The 21,263-nt window shown below is 35.3% G+C and overlaps 2 protein-coding genes across 3 annotated transcripts in view; both read right to left on the reverse strand.

Moving 5' to 3' along the window:
* Positions 1–1,697: 1,697 nt before the first annotated feature.
* LOC102586088 (ATP-dependent 6-phosphofructokinase 4, chloroplastic) lies at positions 1,698–15,362 on the reverse strand. Its single transcript, XM_006358160.2, has 14 exons — positions 14,962–15,362; positions 14,345–14,391; positions 14,191–14,230; positions 14,039–14,101; positions 13,828–13,965; positions 12,110–12,268; positions 11,933–11,986; positions 11,765–11,833; positions 10,424–10,553; positions 10,265–10,305; positions 6,455–6,679; positions 5,757–5,805; positions 2,751–2,905; positions 1,698–2,142 (listed from the first exon to the last, which is right to left on the reverse strand). Exons 1-14 carry the CDS (start codon positions 15,244–15,246, stop codon positions 1,978–1,980), a joined length of 1,620 nt encoding a protein of 539 aa, XP_006358222.1. The 5' UTR covers positions 15,247–15,362; the 3' UTR covers positions 1,698–1,977.
* Positions 15,363–17,123: 1,761 nt separating this feature from the next.
* The window catches only part of LOC102586417 (putative lipase YOR059C), an 8,758-nt gene continuing 4,618 nt past the window's right edge, over positions 17,124–21,263 (reverse strand). The window contains exons 9-11 of one of the 2 annotated variants that reach the window (XM_006358161.2): positions 20,495–20,592; positions 17,380–17,507; positions 17,124–17,259 (exon numbers count right to left, since the gene is read on the reverse strand). In XM_006358161.2, the coding sequence (XP_006358223.1) occupies positions 17,436–17,507; positions 20,495–20,592 (170 nt within the window). In that variant the 3' untranslated portion in view covers positions 17,124–17,259; positions 17,380–17,435. Of the gene's footprint in view, positions 17,260–17,379; positions 17,508–20,494; positions 20,593–21,263 lie in introns of those variants that run through there. The other variant, XM_015313867.1, reaches the window with a different exon arrangement.

The following is a 21,263-nucleotide window of genomic DNA, read 5'->3' on the forward strand; positions in this document are numbered from 1 at the left end:
GGTGGGGGTGGGGGTGGGGGGGTTCTTTTTTCAAACAAGTTGCGAAGTTGTTGTCTCTAAATTCTTTACATGGCCTACATTGATTATTGGATAATTACGATTTGATATCTTTAGGTGATTTAGTTTATAAAATATCGATAAATTTATAAATTTTAGCAAAAGGTGCTTATCTAAAGATATTTTTAGATAAAATAATAATTGAACATGTATTGTAGTGCAGAAGGCTGCTTCGTTGGGAAGATGTGCTCTTGTTGTTTTCTTGCTGCTGCGGCCTCAATATAATTTTGGCTATCCTCTCTCTTCTTTTGTGTGCGGCCCGTGATGTTTTTATCCTTTCTTTCTTTCTTTCTTTCTTGCTCTATCGCTTTTTTTTAGGGCCTCCCGGACCCATTGTCAATAGTGTTCTTTAGCGGGAGGTATGTCTCGGCTAGAAAGTCCATCTATTCCTAATCTCCAATGGAAATAAAAAAACCGATCCATTATAATTCTCTACTAGTTGGATTATTGAATCATCCGATTGGAAATAATAACAAAATGCATAAGTTGTTAGAAGGAGTTCTAAAATACATATACATATCGTATACCACCAAATAATATTATGATTGAACTTAACTAGGAGACATAATAGTTTTCCTCTTTTGCGGAAACGCATAGCAATTATAACTTGAATACTGATTGTTGAAAGCACCCCTTATGGGTGTACTATGTTCAAAAGCTATTTTTTCCCAATACTATACATCCTTACATAATTGAACAGGTAACAAAAATTTCTTTAACAAAATAATTGCATATATCTATGTAATTTATTGATATTGTAAAATAGTTATGTAATATATACATCTATAATGTATTGTTATTGTATAAATAGTTTATTATTATTATATATATATATATAACTATGTATTGGAAGTGTATATATATATATATTCATAAACATTGTTTATACAATATTTACACATTGGAACAATTCAATTGAAAAAAAATCAAACCTCTATCTATTTTTTCTTCATCAGAATTTCTTGTTTTCGTTCATAACTTCTTCTCCTCGTGTACGTTTATTATTATTTGTCAAGTATATACATACTTGGCATACACAAGACATTGTATATGCATTGTATGTCATGTTTGTCGTTGAATGAAAAGATATACGCAAGACCCCAAAAACTAGCTCAAAAGAAGAAAGATTATTCAAGCCTTATAAAGAATCCACACATCTTATTAACTAACAATGTGAGACTTGTCATTCTTTAACAATATATGTATATATATCTTTCATGTAGAGATGTGTATTTCATGTTATCATGTATATGTGTACGTATTCAACCAAAATCTATGCATGATATACAGTGATATCATTGTTGCAACAACGTTTTCCAGGTTGAGTATAGCCCTGAATTTTGACTCCAAATTACCTCAAGTTTTGTATATAGTCTCATCCAGATGTTACCAAAGGTTAGACATTTTGTTCAAGATTATATTTGCTTTTCCATAAAAAAACACTCCAACCTAAAATGGGCATATCACTTGTCATCACTCTTCCAATGGCACATGATGAATTATAAAAACACGTCTCAATTTCTGTTCATCAAGATTTCAGAGAATGAATTCAAATATAGACAACACACCCCAGTATAATCCCATAAGTGAGGACTGGGGAAATGAAATCAAATATAGAAAATAAATGACTGAAAAGCACCTCATATAAGACACACCTCATTGATTCCAGCTCAGAAAGTGTCAAGTTCGTAAGAAACATCAAAAAGCAGACTATAATCTTCCCATAAGTGCTCCTCTACATTGAATAATCTTTTCCTACCCTAAAATAGTTTTAAAAAAATTAAAACAAAAAAGACAAAGGTATTGGATGTGCGGAGACAACTGTCCAATAACTGGGAAACTGCAGCTCCCAACAAATTAGGCTTGAAATCAATATCTGGTTAAAAATGCTTACGGAGAGAGATTACAGGATGATGAAATCTATGTGGAATTAATCTTCATATTGTTAATTGCATCAATAGTTTCTTTATCAACTCTTTCTCTCACAGTCTGATGATTAACGAAGCTTGGTTGATTAGTAGAGGCAAGAAGTCGTGCCCACATCCTGCCTGTCATGTTCACGGTGTTTGTAGTCTCAGTGACACGCTGCAATCAAACATCAGGGCATAAACATTAGATCTTCATGGAGACACGGTTGACCAGGATAAAAGCATTCACAAAATCATCAAAATTATTCAAAAAAAGAAAAGAAAAAAAGTAATATGGGAATAACAACTCTTAAATGTCCACTAGCAAACTCAATCATAAATGATCTGCACACAAGCTTCAAATGCCTCTTTAATTCCACAAGCAACTGCAGCTAAATTTCTAAGATCTCCTATACCAAGGATGATAATCATCCGCATACCATACAGAGGATTATATACCTCATTAAGTTGGTGAAAAAGCTTCACTGGTTTTGATTGACAAAGTAATATGATCCAAGTTAGAAGTATAGATTATTCAATGAGAAGAATCAGTGGATGGCAAAGTGCTAGGTTGATAAATTTCCTCGACCAGTTCAAGCAGAAACTTATATATGTTGCTAACTAGCATACTTTACACAGACAACATACATCAATAACTTTGACTTATAAAATATGTATCAATTCTAAATTAGTTGGTGCCTGTCATAAATGATCCTCTTTTTATCCAATCTACTTCGATCAATTAACTTCAATTCAACAAATTAATAAATGCACAAATAGGCTTACATTAATTGGAATATAAGCATGTCTGCTGTTTACAGGTCCAACTGTGAAGCCTGTGAATCCAGCCATCGCTCCATGGACAGCACTTTGTGCAAGAAGTGTACAGTAGATGTTATCTGATGCATTGCTTGGAATTGCTCGAATCATGTATGTAGGGTCTGTCGATAACAAATGAGTGCAGAACATAATATGAACAACAATTGACTGACATATAGGAGTTTAGGGAATCATATAGCTTAAGACATTCAAAAAACATAAAGCAATAACAACAAATTGTTTGCACAAACAAATTAATGAAACCCTAAGTTGCTCGGACTCTTCACTTTTGGTGCCACACCCGTGTCGAGACGACATGGGTGTGGGATCCGTGTCCGATTTGGTCAACCGATTTTGGGTACTTCGATCACAATCGATGGAGAAAGTCTGAACAGTTTTAATGATTTCTATAATCAATACAAAAGCTAAGGTGAAATTGAAGAAAATGGAATACCTTTTATATAGAAATTTATATGTCACTCATTTGCCTTTAATCTCCTTCCAAGATTCTCCTAAATTTCTCCACATAATATCTCATAATTTAGGTTTTATAACTCTATTTTTAGATATTTTAATTATATTTAGGCGAATCCCCGCATCCGTATCCATACATGGAAATCTTAAAAATTAGATCATGAAGGATTCGACCTCTAGATCCGCACCCAAGTTTGAGCAACTTATGTGAAACCTACTCTCATTACTAGTTTTGATAATTCAACCTCAGAATACTATCAAGAAAGAATGTCTGAAAGTAAAACACTTTCATGCTTCAGTTTTCTAAACTTCCATAGAAAAGGACCAAACACCTAAACGTATCATTCAACAAAAGTATCTTAACACTGTAACATAACTAATAGTTTTGTCAAAGGTTGAACATAGAGGCAACACTATTAAGTGTCATCTTCTGCTTATAATGTAATTGTTTGATCCTCAAGCTGAAGATGGAAATTCTGTGTATCAACCACAGAGAGTTTAGAAATGAATTTGTCAGTGACAACTCCTCAAACTTCATATTGCTGTTTTATCAAATAACTTCTTTTGAAAATTTCCAAACAATCTTACTTCCCTCTATGCTCTCTTTTTTTCTTCTCAAACTGACAGAAGAACAATGCCAAGAAAGTAACCAAAGAGACTGATTAATCATTAAACAACTAGCACAATCGTTTGGTCTCTCATTTTTTCTTATTTTTTATGCTCCCTGTTTTGCAATTTTCCAAACTACTTCACAGGCAGAGTAATATAGGGAAGACTTCCTTTGTCAAAAAGACTTTCTCACTCCCTTTTCAGTCTGTAGCAAAATGATAATCACCTTCGTCAAATGAAAGTATCGTCCTCAATTTATAATATCATACTATATTTAGTTATGTTGGGGCCTATCCAGCATCTGAAGGTTATGAGTGCCACTATATTTTACACAAACCTACCACTAGCGACTGAGGTGGAATTTTGGGAGTGGGGTACATTCGGTCAGTTCAATCCATTTTGGGTTAATTCGGTTCAGTTTAAACAAATTTTGGTTCACAAATAAACCACGTGATCACCAAATAAAATAGGCTAGGTCCAACTCGACCTAGCTCTCTTGATTCAAATTTGACAGAATAATATCATGAAGAAACATTAAAAAAAAAAAAAAAAAAAAAAAAATTAAAAAAAAAAAAAAAAAAAAAAAGGAAAAGTAGCCTTTTGAAATAGGCAATTACACCCCTTCAATTAAGAGATAATGAACTTATATCATAGTCACAAGAAAATTGCAACCTATTCATAATTCTTCAAGAACACAAGGTAAATCAACTTCATTCTGTAAGGGAAATGCACCCTTTCCATCAATGAACAAATTTTAATCATAAATATTATAGTTTTCTACCTATAAAATGAACAGTTATCATAGTGTGAAAAAAGTATATGAACTAGCATGAATAAGTCTTTGCCATGTTGCTGACCGATTTTATTTATTTTTGATGAGCATGGTGTTCGGGCACCTCGACTAATTCCACAGGATACCTGCCACCTCCCACCAGCAACAGGAGGCTAGGACAGATGGGAATAATCACCTAGTGTTTTTTGTCTCCGCTGAGTTTTGAACCCGAGACATCAGGATTCTCAACACTAGGCCACACCCTTGCTAAACATTGAGAGCAATCAACGTTTATTTATTGCTAAACATTGAGAGCAAAAAATAAGATTCAACAGACATTCCATATGATTTATAAAAAATGCACATTACATAAGAGGGGGATTGTAAATGTCAATGCAGAGATGTAAACTGTTTAAAGTTAAAGGAATATGATTTTTAAAGCAAAGTAGGAGGGGGAAGAATCATCCTATTTAAATAAATGAAGAAAACAATGAGGCTGACTGAGCAAAGAAAGATGGGAGCAAAGATAAATTGCCTTCCTTGTGTGGTTTGCGGGATATTACACTGGAGCAGGGTTTACCATGTGCGCACCCGAAGGGTAGAGGTTGCGGGTTCCCTTGTCATAAAAAAATGCAAATTAGGCCTATGTTTACTTGGACAGATTCGAACTCTGGTCAAGCGGGTGGAACCCGCATGCTTAACCAATGCAGCTACGATCTCCATTCCATGTGAGTTCGGGTGCCACCCATTCTTTATATTTGATTTTTTTGGAAAATATCTATACATACAAGAGATTTTAGCCAAGTGCCTGGGTGCTAGTGCACCCCCACCCTTCTACATCACTACATGGATCCACCCTATTGACTCCTATTCCTCAACTTCTCAAGGTCATCAAAGAGTTCCTTCAATTCTAGTTTTCACCTTGCTTTCTTTACTGTATGTACTACATAGTTTCAACCTATTCTGAAATCCATCCAATTCAAACAAAGGTGATAAATTTGGGATATTGGAGGAACTAACATTTCGACAATAAGCAAATAGGGGATGCATAACACTGTAAATTACTTAACCAGCATACATCATATGCCCGAGACAAGATCCAAAGAAACAGGAAGTACCTATGTATTTCATATTTATTGTCATCTTCCGTACATTTGTGAAATGATCCTGTAACATCAAACAAAAATGGCATTTGAAGAGTAAGTAATCAAGAAAGGAAAAGACACCAGATAAAGTGTTTCATGTATCTAATCACAGGTCCTGTACATAAGGTAATATCAGATGAAGAGACAATTCACCATAAAAAGAGTTTCCTAGGCATGGACAGTTGAATATTCAACTGGTTTGTTGTAAAAAATCAATTGAACCACTCATCTAGCAATCCACATATTTCCTTTGGGATTACATGATCTCATAAATTCAAAGTGATTCAGTTCCAGTAGAGTAACAAACAGCACAAAACATCCAATCAGAGCAATAGCTCTACTCCAAGAGTGGGAACAAGGAAGAAGATACACTACTAAAATTGTTTTGGGTCTTAAATTGTACATCCTGACAAAACAATCTATATAAAAGGGAATCTGTTAATAGTGTTTATAAGGCATAAGTAGCTCAACATTAAGCTGGATGTGACGTATGCACATGCAATTGGGCTGATCATCTTAAAAACCAAGCGCTATGAAATGCTTGAGCCATCTTACAGATCCAAGTTCAGAAAGAATAAAACCAAGAAAAATAATATAAAGACAAACACCAAGATTCAAGTTATCAGCGGAACTCTCCAACGGCGATATGGAGGAAGACACTCGGATTATACCTTAATATGTTGTGTTAACCAAAGACCGACATCTAGGAGTAGCCTATTTCCAGATGCATCTTTCTCTTGAAATGCTTGCATACTTTGAGCAACATATTCCTGCCCAGCACCTTCTGCTAATACAATTAACACATGCCTATTTTCTTTGAGCTGCTGTTCAACATATTCATAGAGCCCACCTGGACCTTCTAAGTAAAATGGGGACTCTGGGATCAAGCAACAGTCCTGGCACAATTAAGACATTATTAAATGAATATAATCAAGTACTATGTAAAGTAAAAATCACATAAAAGATTCACCTTAGATTCCATTTTTTTTAAGTATGCTACCCTTAGATTTCAGTTTAACGAAGATACTGTGAACTGCATAGCATATACTACGAACATGTGCAAACTGAAAAAAGACAGATATCATTGGACATGATACAGATGTTTATTATATGATCCATAATATTGATGCTGGTTCAAGTCTCAACATATATTATATAATTTCTTATTCAACCAAAGTACTTCCTATCTTTGCCCTTGTGTTGCAGTAACATTTGAGCAAGCTCCCCCCTTCCTCCAATAGAAATAGACAAATTGGTTTTGCAAGAAAGTCGCAGGAATGACTTCTCTATTCTATTTTGATTATCATGATGTTAAGAATGTCAAATATTAGGAAATTGTAAATATGGCTAGAATCGTACCTTGGGAATGTTGCAAAGGTTTAGAATCCCTGCAATTGTGTAATTAGGCATAGGAATTACTATCTTTTTCTATTTCTTGGATTACTTTTAAACGCTATTTAAATTCCAACATGCTTCAGAAAATAACCAAACAATAAATTTAATCTCGTATCTCTTCTTTCTTTACATAGTATCAGGACGAGGGTATCAAGTCCTTCTCTTAATTTTTTTTTCTTTTTAGTTCTTTATCATTTTATTTCAATTACTGTAGTGTCCACACCAACTTGTGTGCACCTCGATTAATTCCATGAGATACATGTTATCTTCACCAACACAAGTACTGGATAACTCTATCCACCAAGGCTTAGACAAATGGGAAGAAATCACCTAGTGTTTCGCCTCCACTAAAATTTGAACGTATGACCTCATGGTTCTCAATCCACTTCATCCTGGGATGCTTTAGTTCTTTATTTTTTTTAACAAGCCAAAAATTTAGGGAATGCAACCCTAAGTTGACGGCTATTGCTTCAATCTGCAAAGGTTGAATACTAAGCAATGGTTTTGGTTACATGTGAGTTTGTATGGGTGAAGTAGGTTCGCAAAGAGTTATTTGTGGAGTAAGATGCACTAATGCAATTGATCTATGACAACCAAGTTGCAATGCACATCGCTTCAAACCCAAAATTTTATGAAAGAATGCATGGTATAGATTATAGAAGTACATTGTCATTCCATTCGACAAAGAAATGAGTGTTTAATTGGGATCTCCCATACCAAAGTATCCATATCCTCTAAATTTTTAGCTTTAGAGAGTATTTGACTTAAGTTTTTAAGCTGGCCAAACTACCTTATAAACATTTTTTGGCTTATCTAGCATTTGGTAAACATCAAAAGTGTTCATAAGCTAAGTGTTTTCAAGTTAAAATAAGCCAAAAGTCATAAGTTGATCACCCCAACTTATGATTTTGCAGCTTATAAGCACTTTTACTTTGACCAAGCCTTTCACGTTTTTATCCCTAGTATATTTTGTAATTCCGAAACACTCTTCCTATTGTTGGTTGTCGTAGGATTTATGCAGTCATAGTTGGTGCAAACGGCCATATCAATCGGCTTAAGGCCCATCTTGTTGCCAAAGGATATACTCAGATATTTGGTCTTGATTACAATGATACTTTCTCTCCTATATCTAAAAAATAGCATATGTCCGCCTCTTTCTATCTATAGTTCTTGTTTGTCATCAGTCACTTTGTCAGTTGGACATTAAGAATGTTTTTGCCTATGGTGATCTTGAGGATGAAGTTTATATAGAGCAACCACCTAGTTTTGTTGCTTAACGAGAGTCTAGTGGCGTTGTATGTCCATTGTGTCAGTCGCTCTATGGCCTAAAGCAATCTCCTCGAGCCTCATTTGGTAAGTTCAACATAACCATTAGTGTTTGGCATGACTCAAAGTGAAGTAGATCACACTGTGTTTTAGCAGCATTGTGCTCCAAAACTGTGTATTTATTTGGTTGTTTATGTTGACGATATTTTTATTACCGCAAATGATCAGGATGATATTACTAATTTGAAGCAACATAACTTTCTGGACTACAGATCTCAACAAACTGAAGATTTTTCTAGGTAATGAGATCGCCTCAGTCCAGTTCAGGCATTGTTATTTCACAATGAAAGTATGCCTTAGACATTCTTGAAGAGACAAGAACAACGGAATGTAGACACATTGACACAAATGGATCCGAATGCTAAACTCTTGCTAGGACAGGGAAGCCGCATAGTGATCCTGAAAGATATAGGCAGTTGGTATCTAAGTTGAATTACCTCACAATGACTAGAGCCAACATATCTTTTCCTATGAGTGTTGTAAGTCAGTTTATGGATTTTCCTTGTGATAGTCATTGGGATGCGATTGTCAGCATTTTATGATATATAAAGTTAGCTCCAAACAAAGAACTACTTTGCGAGGATCAAGGTCACAGCAGATTGTTGGGTATACAGACATTGATTAGACGTGATAACCTTCTGATAGACATTCTATGTTAGGATATTGTGTTTTAGTAGGATGTAATTTGGTGCTAAAAAAAATGTAGTTGCTCGATTTAATGTAGAAGCAGAATATTGAGAAATGGTTGTAGCAACTTGATAGTTAATTTGAACCAAATAGTTGCTCAGAGAATTGAAGTTTGGAGAGATCATTCAGATGGAAGTGGAACTTATGTATTATAATCAAGTGGCCCTTCATATTGATTCAAATTCAGCATTTCGTGAAAGGACTAAGCACGTTGAGATTGACTGTCACTTTATTATAAAAAAGATACTCTCGGGAAATATTGTTATAACATTTGTGAAGCCAAATGACCAGCTTCCGCATATTTTCCTCAAGTCCCACCAGTCCTCGTTTTAGTTACATCTGTAACAAGCTCTTTACATATGACACACGATCTTCAGGGGGAGCGTAAGATAGTTACTGTATATAGTAGACTTAGTGTCCTACATTGGAAATGGCGTATTATGTGTTGTGTAGAATAGAGTATAAATAGGGCTCAGTATACAGTTCAGGATAATCTTAATAGTATTTTTCTTGTGTTTATACCTCTCACAGTTGCGTGTTGTGATTCATTTGATATCCGCTAATCACTCTCAAGCAACAATTGATCACTCTGGCATGAGAAAAGTAGGTGGAGTTACAAGTTGTGAGATTCGAGACCCTCTACTCTTGAAAGTAAAATAAAGGTAGTTGAACCCAACTTTTTTTGTACTTCATCTACCTGGACTGTCATTATAGTAAATTGGATGTGCTATTTGATCTTTTAACCCACAAAATCTTGAGAAAGAGAATCCCTCTCAAGAGACACTAGTGATGTTGATTGTTTCATTTCCTCACCCTAGTCTTAATTAAATAACCCTATCACCAATATCTCTTTACTTCTAAAACTTTATTATTTAAGTCCTGGTTGTGCAATGATCAACTCCATCTAAATCATCTAATCCGCAATACCCCAATTTGTAACCTATGCCGTCAATCTCAATCTTTTTGGCGTTTCCCCAGATCACTTAGTCTTCTGTAGACATGCGATATCAGATATCATATACCTATTGAATTTGAAATATAAAAATATTAAAACTCCATTGCCAAGGTCTTACCACATCACGGTTACCTAAAGTTGCAAGCATTGCAATGAATCCTGCAGAACCAAAAGAGGAAATGTTTAACAGAGATGTTTCATAGATACATAAGAATTCAAGATGACAAGAAATGAGGGTACAAGGAACATCGCCTATTACATCAATCAAGCTACTTACCACTGTATCTTCCCATAAGCTTTACTATACCAACTCCATTCTGCACGCTTTCTGCCTCTACATGGGCAGCATTAATGGCCCTCTGAGCTTCTTCCACAGCAGTATCAAAGCCAAAAGATTTGTCTATCACCTACATGACATTGTAAGAATAAAAAATTGGACACAACCCTGCTGAAATGCATACGAGAAGTTTTTCAATGTGGAAAGTCCGATGATTTGATATGTTTAAGAGTGTCATCTAGGTTCTTTCATGTGTTCAAGCGTTTTAAAAATCCCCAGCTAGGATAAATTAAAAAATGCATAAAGTGAAAGCACATAAAGTAACTATCTCTCATGCAGGCCCTGAGACTACCATCTATTTGAAGGGGAAAATTACTAGGAAACGCTTCAGGGAGCTTTCAGATAGATCCCTCCAAACATAATCTCGGCAACATAAAAGTAATACTCCATGTGAAGTCTGAAATTAGCTTGTGCAGTGGGGTAAGAGAAAATGTGAATTAGCCGTGCTTAGTAAGTTCTTATTTTCAAATGTTTCATTCACACAATCTCTTAAACAGTTACATTTTTCTTTGAATTTTTTTCCACGGAATGCACATCTGCTAATTCACCAAACCATCCACATCAGGAAAAGAGAGAGGGGAAATTTTTAGCACATCATACAAGACTTCGGAGGTTTTCTAGTTCTCATATTAAACGAAGGAGAAATCTAGCACAGGTAGCTGGCAAAAATCATGTGTAAGGCAGCTGACAAAAATCATGTGTACGTCTCTTGTCATGCCCTTTTTATGTTTCCAAACATTGTACAGGAAATTGTTTAAAACATGAGTATCAATGTAGTTGTTGTGTCCTATTTATGCTTCTAGGTCAAATATATAAACTTCCATGTGAGAGAATTTTAGAAGTTTGCACTCATTATAAAGGAATATTTTAGAAGCATGTAAACAAATTTTACTGGAAATTCTCTTGAGATATATCAACTTGCTTCTACTATTTATTACCCAACAAATCTTCTTTGATTTGATTGGCTCTTGGACAAACAAACAGGTAAAACAAACAGGGAAATACAAAAGAATTGTAGATGTATCAATCTAAATTCTGAATGACTAAGTCATTCCATGTTGAACAGAAACTAAGCTCCAGTTCACATATGGTATAAGTATTTGAGCAGAACTTTTGTTTCCTTACGTTTTTCCCTGTTTCCTCAATGTATGGCATAAATCATGACTTAAACTTATAAGACAAAACAGATCACCCTGAGGCAACAAGCAGCACAACTTAAGTGTTCATCAGCAAACAGAAATAGTACAAGATAAACATCACACTTTAGTTGGCATTACTTACCGCGATATCATTATCAATTGTCTTGGGAATCCCAGCAACAGCTACCTTAATACCACGTTTTTCAACTTCCTTGGCAAACATATAGATGCAATCTTAGAGTTATTTAAGAATAATAGTTTCAATAGTTAGAAACTAATTGAGGAAGAGAAAATAGCATAGTACAAACACCTTGTAGATTGCAGCAGCCCCTTTTTGAGTTCCATCCCCTCCAATTATGTATACCTAGAACTCAAAAATGAAGAAAGCAACTAAACACTGTCAGGTTGTACTAAACTTCCAGGTTTGACATCACAGATGGGTACAATACACCAGTCTTTTTTCTTTTTGGAGGACAAGTAACAATACCTGATTTATTCCACGGTCTTGAATGTTGTCAACAATCTTTTTAGTATCATGACCTCCTCTAGATGTTTGAAGAAAGGTTCCACCACGTTTATGAATATCATTAACGACTTTTGTTGTCAAGTTCAGGGTATTTTTTGAGTAAAACCCACTGTAACCTCCCTGGAAATATAGAAATAGTATTAAAGCCTCTAGGCGCAGAAACTACGACAAACATGTAGAAATACAAGATATTGACGGTAGGATCTCTGATAGACTGCTCCAACAGAAACAGACAAATAAATAAGATTAACAAAGCTCACATAAAAACTTCATAATTTTTCTAAGATTTCAGAATACCAAATGAAAATTTAGTATTTCGTCATCATCACCAAACCACAAGAAAAGAGCAAGAAATTGGACCAGCAAACGAAAATCAAACAGACTCCTTAATTTTTTGATAAAGTAAATAAATCTCACTAATGTTTGGGCCAAAATGTATTCATACCAAAAATTAGAGAACCTACCAAAATACATGGTTTTTTTTATTTACAAAAGACACCCAATCCTCTATACAACAAGGAACTTCATGGATGCATCAAGAGAAAACAAGGGATAGAAGAGTACTCTTCAACTTAACAAAATCCATCTATACCCCTACCCCCACAAAAGCACTCTTATTTCTTTCTCTGCAAATAACCCACAAAAGTGCTAGTGGCGCAACATTTCAGCCATGTGCCTTGTCCTCCTCCTCCCACAATTCCAACAGAACATTAACTCCTTAACAGTGCTTGGCCTTGCATGATATACCAAACAAATTAAGTATATTCCACCATAACCTCAAGGCAAAACGACAATGTAGAAGGAGATGATTGACAGTTTACCCGCCTCCATGCACTTGAAGCACCAACTAACACAAATGACCAGCCACTTCCTGATATTCTCTGTTGTCAGAATCACCTCTCTAGTTGCTAACCACATGAAGAAACACACCTTTTTTCGGCACCTTTGGGATCTAAATTGAGCTATATGAAAATGCAACCTCCTCCCTACTCAAATGATTTTCATAGAATGACTTAACAGAGAAAGCTATATTATTCCCCAACACTCACCTTCAGGCTCCAAACATAATGACTATCTGGTAACATACATCATTTGTGAAGCAACTCTAGTAACATTGAGTTAGTCATTTCTATTTGGTATACTTACTAAGGGTTAGAGTCATAGTAATCATCCTATTTGACAACTTCAACCATTTCCAAGCACCTCATATCTTCTTTGGGGTATTTGAAATCCGGTCATTTTTGCATTTGTACTGCGTATTGGATGTATTGCAAAGACAAAAATCCTTCATTGATTAGCACATAATCTGCCCAAAGTAAATTGTAATTGGATAGGCGTATGTTTGGTAAAAGAGTGGTACTTCATTGATCAATGGAGGCAAAGTTTAACCCCCCCTCCCCCCGCCCCCCCCAAAAAAAAAGAGTGGTACTTGATTCACAAACATTAACTAAACTTTGGTACTATTCGTGTAAAACTGACAGCCAGCAGCCAATATCAGTTCGGTGTTCCCTGACCACTAGAAACCAGAAAAAAATCAATTTTATTCAATGAAGAGTTTCAAAGAGAACAATAATATTATGCAATCTTTATCTTTGTTTTTTTTTCTTTTTTCTTGGAAATGAATGACCAAATTTATACATTGAATGAAAACACAAGAATTGTGTTCCCATTATACTGACCTGAATGCCAAGTACATCATCAACTCCATACATATTCTTTAAGCCACATACAATTTCACGAATCACTGTATTGATTCCTGGGCATAAACCACCACATGTCACAATACAAGCACGGACTTCTTCCGGTGTAAAGAAAACCTAAAACCAAAAGTATCTTTAGAATGAAATTTTTTAAAACACCAGTATTATAGGTTAACATTCAAAGTGAGACCTTTTCTCGAGGTCCTGCACGCCGAAAATGTATTCCCCTGGGGCTGTCCTTCTGAACGATGATCTAAAACCAAACATGCATACTAGCAATTAAACTAAAGAAGGCATAATAGGCATAAAGGGAACAGCTGAACAGATAAAAGGGCCACATACTTCCTTTGCCACCATATCTTCTGGACTAACAAAAGTTTTCCTGTGTCAAGATAAACCATCTGGAACTTTAAGCAGCAATACTCTCACAAGATAAGGCACAGACAGAACACTGTAGATTTTTTAAGTTTCACAAAAATAAAGCACTCTTACTTACTTGACAATAGCATAAGCTTGGCTCTTTTTCAATGGATTAGTATATGACTGCAATAAAAATGCCGGATTAGCAATAACCAAGAAACTTTTTAATACTACTTCTTTGGTAACTCAGCCAAACACCCAATTACTATGTTACCACTTCTTAGAATTTTCAAATAACCTCTACAAGCATAATAGTTCTCAAAAATTCAGGTAGACACTAGAAGAGCTGCCAACAATTAAACCATGAAAAGAAAGACGGATAATTTTACATAGTGACATGCACATCACCAGCTAGTTGAGATAGGCAGATGGATATATCATACTACCTTATATCCCAAAAACATCACAACTGAAAATAATCTTATACCATCACAAGTATTATCCTTCTTTTAACATCTGGAACTAAGCCAGAAACACCATTAGCAGCATTAGATTTCCAGAGGAAACATTAATTTAATACTACAGATTCAAAATGACACGCTTGAAAGAGAAAAATCAAATTGAAGGATATTACAGAAACAATCCATCCAAATACAACTCCGTAGATCGGGAAAGAGACGTTTCTAGTAGGTAGAAACAACAAGCAATTTCAAAGTAGTACAAATTATATTTTTACAGGATTTCGGAAATTACCGGTAAATCGGGAAGAAAATCGGTCAAGTGAGGAACATCCTCTACAATAAAATCGTCATCGACATGTTTATCACTACTAGCATTGCTTTCGGTAGTGGTTTGAGCTCTGAGTTTAACTAAACGAGGTTGGCGCCAAATCAACGGTCTCCATAGAGAAATTGATTTTGATGCCAATTTTTTGTTGGAAAATGTATGAAACGATCCAGGTCTTGAGCAATTATGGAGAGAAAGGAAATCATTTTGAGGAAAACGAAGTGAAGAAGAGTTGCATAACGAGAGCTCCATAGCTGCTCTGTGGAAGGTGAATGAGGAAGAGAGAGGGAATTGAAGCAACCAACAGTGCAGTGAAATGTGGGAACTGGCGTGATGAGGTTGACTTGATCAGGGCAAAGTGTAAAAACTCTATATTGCATTTATTTGACTTGCCATTTTTATTTCTCAACGTTAATAACAATAATGGCATTAACTTTATCCAAAAAAATAAAAAAAAATAATGGCATAACCTTGTGTAAAAAAATGCACTCCCTCCTTTCTACCGCTTTGGATTTTGCATGCCAAAATAATATTAATATAAGTATTTATTATAATATTAATATTCAAAATAAAATAGGGAGAAATAATTCTATTTTTATATATCAAAAGTGATAAATAAAACATTTAATAGGTAAAAATAAACAGAGTGAGAACACTTTTTTGCACAAGTTATGTTATTATAATTGTTAGTGTTGGTAGAAGCGTATTAGGTAATTGAGAATTGTCTTATTACTAGTTTATTTATGTATTTGGCTTGGGAGCCGTACAAAACATTGTATCGATTGTAGTATTAGCCTATTCATGTAGTTTTTGAATTTTTGATATCTAATACTTTTTGTAATTTATTTTGTTTAAGTAATCGCACGTTGTTGTTATTGTTACGATTTCTTGCAAATATGTTCTGCACTACTTTGCTACTAGTTGTCATGTTTCTCTCCATTATCATTTTTAATAGTTCCTTTAATTTACTTGAGTCGATGGATTAAAAACAACATTTCTATCTCGAAGAGATATTAATAAAGCTTGTATATACTTTTTTACCAGACTCCACTTTGTGAAATTTTGTTGTATATGTTATTATTGTTGTTGTTCTAATCAGGACACCACATCACACCAATTCCCCACATTTTATTTTACTTTTCTTTATCGTATCCATTTTAGAAAATGAAAATTGTGTTTATAATGAGGTGCTCACTCTATTCACTTTTATTTTAAAAATATTTTTTTATTTTTACTCATCACTTTTAATATATCAAGAAAAAATATTTTTTTATTAATTTTTTTTCTTAACATTAATTTTTTATTCTTCAAATTATTTCTCAAGATCTAAGACCAAGGGTGGGAATGGTATAGTATATACCGAATTACCATACCATATCAAAAATTTATATTGTGATTTTGATATACTAAATACATGTGCGTCCATTGTTCGTATAGTAGACGATTCTATGTATGAAGTTATTTAATTCATGTACGGAAAATTAAAATTGCCGGTTCTTGAAGAGGAGAGTCAGAAAGGTTATGGGATCAAAACTCAAAAAGGAAATGAGTTTATCTCATAGAGACCTGCACTAGACTCGCCAAGCTTACATTTACGAATTAGTCTTTGAAACTGCTTAGTACCTTTCTCTTCTATAATTTAGTATTTTTTTCGTGTAAAAGAACCCCTTGGTTACACCTTTTTTCAATTTAATATGATAAATCCTACTTCTACTCGTCCTTACCGTTTCCCCATCATGCTCCCTTTGGTAACTCTGACTGCTTTGAGGCAAGGATCATTTTTGCTTTGGGCTGTCAGTCCTCCTTAAAAGACCTAGGAAATCGTTCGGTATAAAACAGAACAAAAACTACTAAGCCTTCACTTCATCGACTCTAGATCGAGCAACTCAATGAACATAACCCCCCTCTTACGGGAGCAACAACTGATTGAAAAATGAATATAAGAAATGTGCAACTCCCCCGGCTTTCCTTCGTTAGGCAAGTGAAAACCTAAGTTGTATCCACATACAACTTTGTATCTCCAATTCGTCCAGGCCTACTGTAATAGCACATCGGGGAAGAGAGGGAAAACGGTTTGGACTTTGGAGCATGATATCCAACAACCTCCACAGAAAAGTAATAACTACTTCTAACATGGAAAAATAATGTTTTTTCATTGAGAATGAAACAGGTTTAAGGTTACATTAGGACATTATTGAGTTAACAAAACTGCTTACTATAAATTTCTTAAATGTCGTAATCACAAGACACTAGTACAATTCTGACCTGCAACCAAGTAAATCAAAACAAATCACACAAACTATACCAGAGCTCCTAAGCAAAACATCTAAATCTTTTGAAAGAAAAAGAAAAAGAAACAAGTCTGTAGACGCAAGCTAAGGTTACCTTGTAAATTCAGCATTCTCCACCACGATCCAATGTGCTTCAGATTTGATCGACTTCTATAGAAGAAAATTATCTATTATATGTTGGACAACATCAGCACCTTCTGCATGCATGTAGTGATCCTTCACCTATAAGCAAGCAATACCACGAGCATTATACACACTATTGATCTTAAACCCTTAAAGCAATGCAACAAGCATTCTAAATATATTAACTAATAAGCATGAAGGACTGGAAAGCCTTAATTACAAGTACAATATCTCTTTTAATATGTGTGACATCATTGGCAACACAAGGATCTCAATTTTGAAGCAGGCACATAAAATCTGAGGAACATATACACATTGTCAAGTCTGAAGCTCTGTTCAAACAGTATAGAGGCATAGAATATAAAACTCCAAGAAATTGTACTGGGAATTTTAAAATGTCAAGCAATACAACAGATCCAACGCTCACTTTTTCCCTAACACAATATCATGCCAAATGACCCCTTTTTTTTCCTTCTGATTTGACCTTTGTATACTCTGATCATCATTCAGTTACAGGATTTTTTAAGTAAATGACACGGTCAACCCCTGATAAGCAACATTGATGACCTAAGATCAGTCTTACTTACGAACACCAGATTCAGTCCACCAAGCATTCCAAACTGAGCCACCAACTAATACTATATTAGCATAACTGGTTTTAAACTTCCAAAAAAATGAACCATGGATAGCTTGCAGAAGAAAATTCATTACCATGTCACAAGGGTGTCAAAATTTCTCTTCCCACGATGACCACTCTCCAGGTCAATAAATTACCAATACAAACCAAATCACTCGGCAATCTGTGCACAAGTGCCCTTGATGCTGTATAGTACCTAATAGGCATAAACGTAGCTCACTTATGAAGATCTAGGCATGAAATTTCATCACTTTGTTCCAACCACCATCACTCTCCAAGCCTATAAAGTACCCTATCAGTTATAGAGCTAACTTGCCAAAGTACAAACATATTTACTCAGAAATTTGTGCACATGTGCCACTGATGCTATGTAGTCCCAAAAATATGTAGAAGTGGCCAAATACTAAATATCAACACATTTTCAGGTTATACAACTCAACTCTGATCATCACATACACTACAGCTCTCATCAAAAACATTATGTGGTGGACAAAAGTGCTTCCTACCAAGATAAGAACAATTAACACTTTATTATATGGGTTGGAAAACTTTGCAACATTTTGGCAGTAACCTGATATTTACAATCCTTTCAAGCAAACTAGGCACTATGTTGCAGGGCTCCTTACCCTTCGGGGCGGCCCAATGGTTTGGGCTTGGGACTTCCATGTTGGAGGTCTCAAGTTCGAAACCCTTGCCAACGAAAGCAAGGGGTTTGCCTTCTGGGTCGAGCTCGTCGCATCGCACCAGGCTTGCCTAGTGTGAGAGCCTAGTGTGGATTACCTCTCCTGTGTGGTTTGCGAGCTATTGCATAGGAGGGGTTTTTCTACCCTATGCGCACCCAAAGGGTAGCGACTGAGGGTTTCCCTTGTCATAAAAAAAAAATGTTGCAGGGCTCCTTGTGTGTTTGGTTTTGTATATGTGATCACTGGAAGGATCCACCTGATTTGGGTTTGCACATATAGGACAAAAGCAACAATGGTACTTTATCCAACCTCAAAAATAGTGCACAAAAGGGCATTATTCAAGCACGTGATAGACAATCTAATCCAAGTAACTTCCATATTTTGAGCACCACACACACGCCCTCTGCTCAAACCTGTATTGTTTTTTTTCCTTATAAAATCTATTTTATTTATTTTTTTCTTTTTTTAAAAATAAATAAATTTATAAGCATCTCAGAGAATAAAAGATGGAAGAACAAGAGGAAGAATGCCTGTTTCAAGTGTGAATTTGTGGGTAAGCATATGCAGTCTCACAAATAAACCTAAAGAATATGCCTAGTGAACCAGATACATTAAGATGGAAACACAATATTGATGGGCAATTCTCTGTTAAAAGGGTTTATAAAATGGAAGAAAGGGTACAGTGTAGAGGGCAACCAAAAATATGGAGAAACTTATGGAATAGTCCCTCCCCAACCAAGGTAAAATGCTTTACTTGGTTGGTGGTTAAAAGAGCATGCCTGACACAAGAAGTTTTGAAGAAAAAAGGGGCCATCATAGTTTCCAGGTGCTTCTTATGCAATGAGACAAATGAAACAAACAGTCATCTATTTTTGCACTGCACCTTTACAGCACAACTTTGGTCTCTATTTCTCAACATAACAAAGACAAGCTGGACTATGCCGGAGCATACTGCAGATTTGCTTAGTTGCTGGATGAAAAGAGGAGGCAGCAAAAGTCAAAAGAAGTGGTGGAGGATCATCCCACAATGCATCTGGTGGAAAGTTTGGAGAGAGAGAAATGGGAGGTGTTATGAAGATAGATCCAATTCCATCCAGAAAGTTAAATGGAATTGTATAATATCTTTCACTTTTGGTGTAAAGAAGTAGGTTTAGAGGATATAGATCAGTTTGTAGATTTATTAAGATCTCTGTAAGTATCTTGTTTTCTAGTTGCTGTTTTTTTTATCTAACTACTTTTTGATGGTGTCCAGCATGTCCTTAATGCTGAGGAATACACATTTACCAGTTTCAAAAAAAAAAGAATATGCCTAGTCTACGCAGGACGACTAGTGAATGCTTTTGCTATCAATACTTAACAAGTAACACCCAGGAATAAAATAGGAGTTGCTGTCAGATTTTTGTTGATAAAGTGAGCACGTGATTCAGATTCATCAACATAAATTAAATGTAACTGACTGTGATTCCAGGAGAACAAAAAACAACAACAACTATGCTTCAGTCCCAAACAAGTTGCGGTCGGCTATATGAACCCTCACTTCTTCATTTAAGCTCATTTCTTATCCCCATCATACAAAATAAAATAAAAGTCAAAATAACTTAAATATATAAGTACTTTATAATAGAAATTCTCTAACAAGTCCAAACCAAAACAAAATATATTTTTAAAAAAGGCTTTGTGCATTGATGAAATTGTTTGTATTAAGGCGAGAGAGAGATAGGCATAGAGAGAGAGATAATGCTAGGGGAGTACAGAAAGAGGGAGACCTGAATAACACTATGTGCAGCAAATCTGTTCCTGCTGCTGTGAAAGCTGACATCTATTTTCTCCCAGGATACCCGAGATAAACCAGTCACCAATTCCTCTGGATAAATGGTCAAAGCATTAGCACAATAATATTTTATTATAGGTCAACTGGTCAAATCAGTTTTAGTACTACAATATTAGGAAGCCAAGACAAAACAACCTTTTCTTCCTCTTCCTTCTTTGAGATAGGTATTGTATCAATATATTATCCACAGGCACTAAACTCTCATCAAAAGCTCTAAATTTCAGTTGCATTAAAAACAAATACAGTTGCAAATGAACAAGCACACCAACAAGGATTGTGGTGGAGTGGTAAGTACTCCTTCATCCTTAACCAAGAAGTCTTGGGTTCAAGCCCCCTTGGGTACGGAGTCGCCTTTGTTAGGGAGTGCTTTACCCCTAATGTGGGATTTCCCGGCGCGAATCCGGATTTAGTCGGGCTCCAATGTGGGTACCGGACACCGGGTGGAAAACCAAAAAAAAAAATACACATCAACAAAAGAGTCCTAGTAAGCACTTAGAACTTGATTTCTCAAAAAGATCGGAGGGTCAAAGACTACTCTGATTTACAAACTAAATTGCATAGTCCTTTAGGAACAGCAAATTTTTTGTTTGTATTGGTGTTAAGCCTTAGATAACAGAAAAAGCAATCATGCACACATTTGAGAACATATAGCATCATGAAAAGCTCAGTGAGCATCAGAAAATGTATCTGAGACCTAGCTCAGG

Source organism: Solanum tuberosum, unplaced genomic scaffold (assembly GCF_000226075.1).
Source record: "Solanum tuberosum cultivar DM 1-3 516 R44 unplaced genomic scaffold, SolTub_3.0 scf00271, whole genome shotgun sequence".
Classification (NCBI taxonomy): Eukaryota; Viridiplantae; Streptophyta; class Magnoliopsida; order Solanales; family Solanaceae; genus Solanum; species Solanum tuberosum.

Excerpts from the sequence above, each read along its gene's own strand:
- LOC102586088 (XM_006358160.2), bottom strand. The coding sequence starts at position 15,246 with ATGGAGCTCTCGTTATGCAACTCTTCTTCACTTCGTTTTCCTCAAAAT. Across the intron at positions 13,966-14,038 it reads GTGCAGGACCTCGAGAAAAG|GTTTTCTTTACACCGGAAGA; the intron begins GTCTCACTTTGA and ends TTTTGGTTTTAG. Across the intron at positions 10,554-11,764 it reads CAATTGATAATGATATCGCG|GTGATAGACAAATCTTTTGG; the intron begins GTAAGTAATGCC and ends AATGTCATGTAG.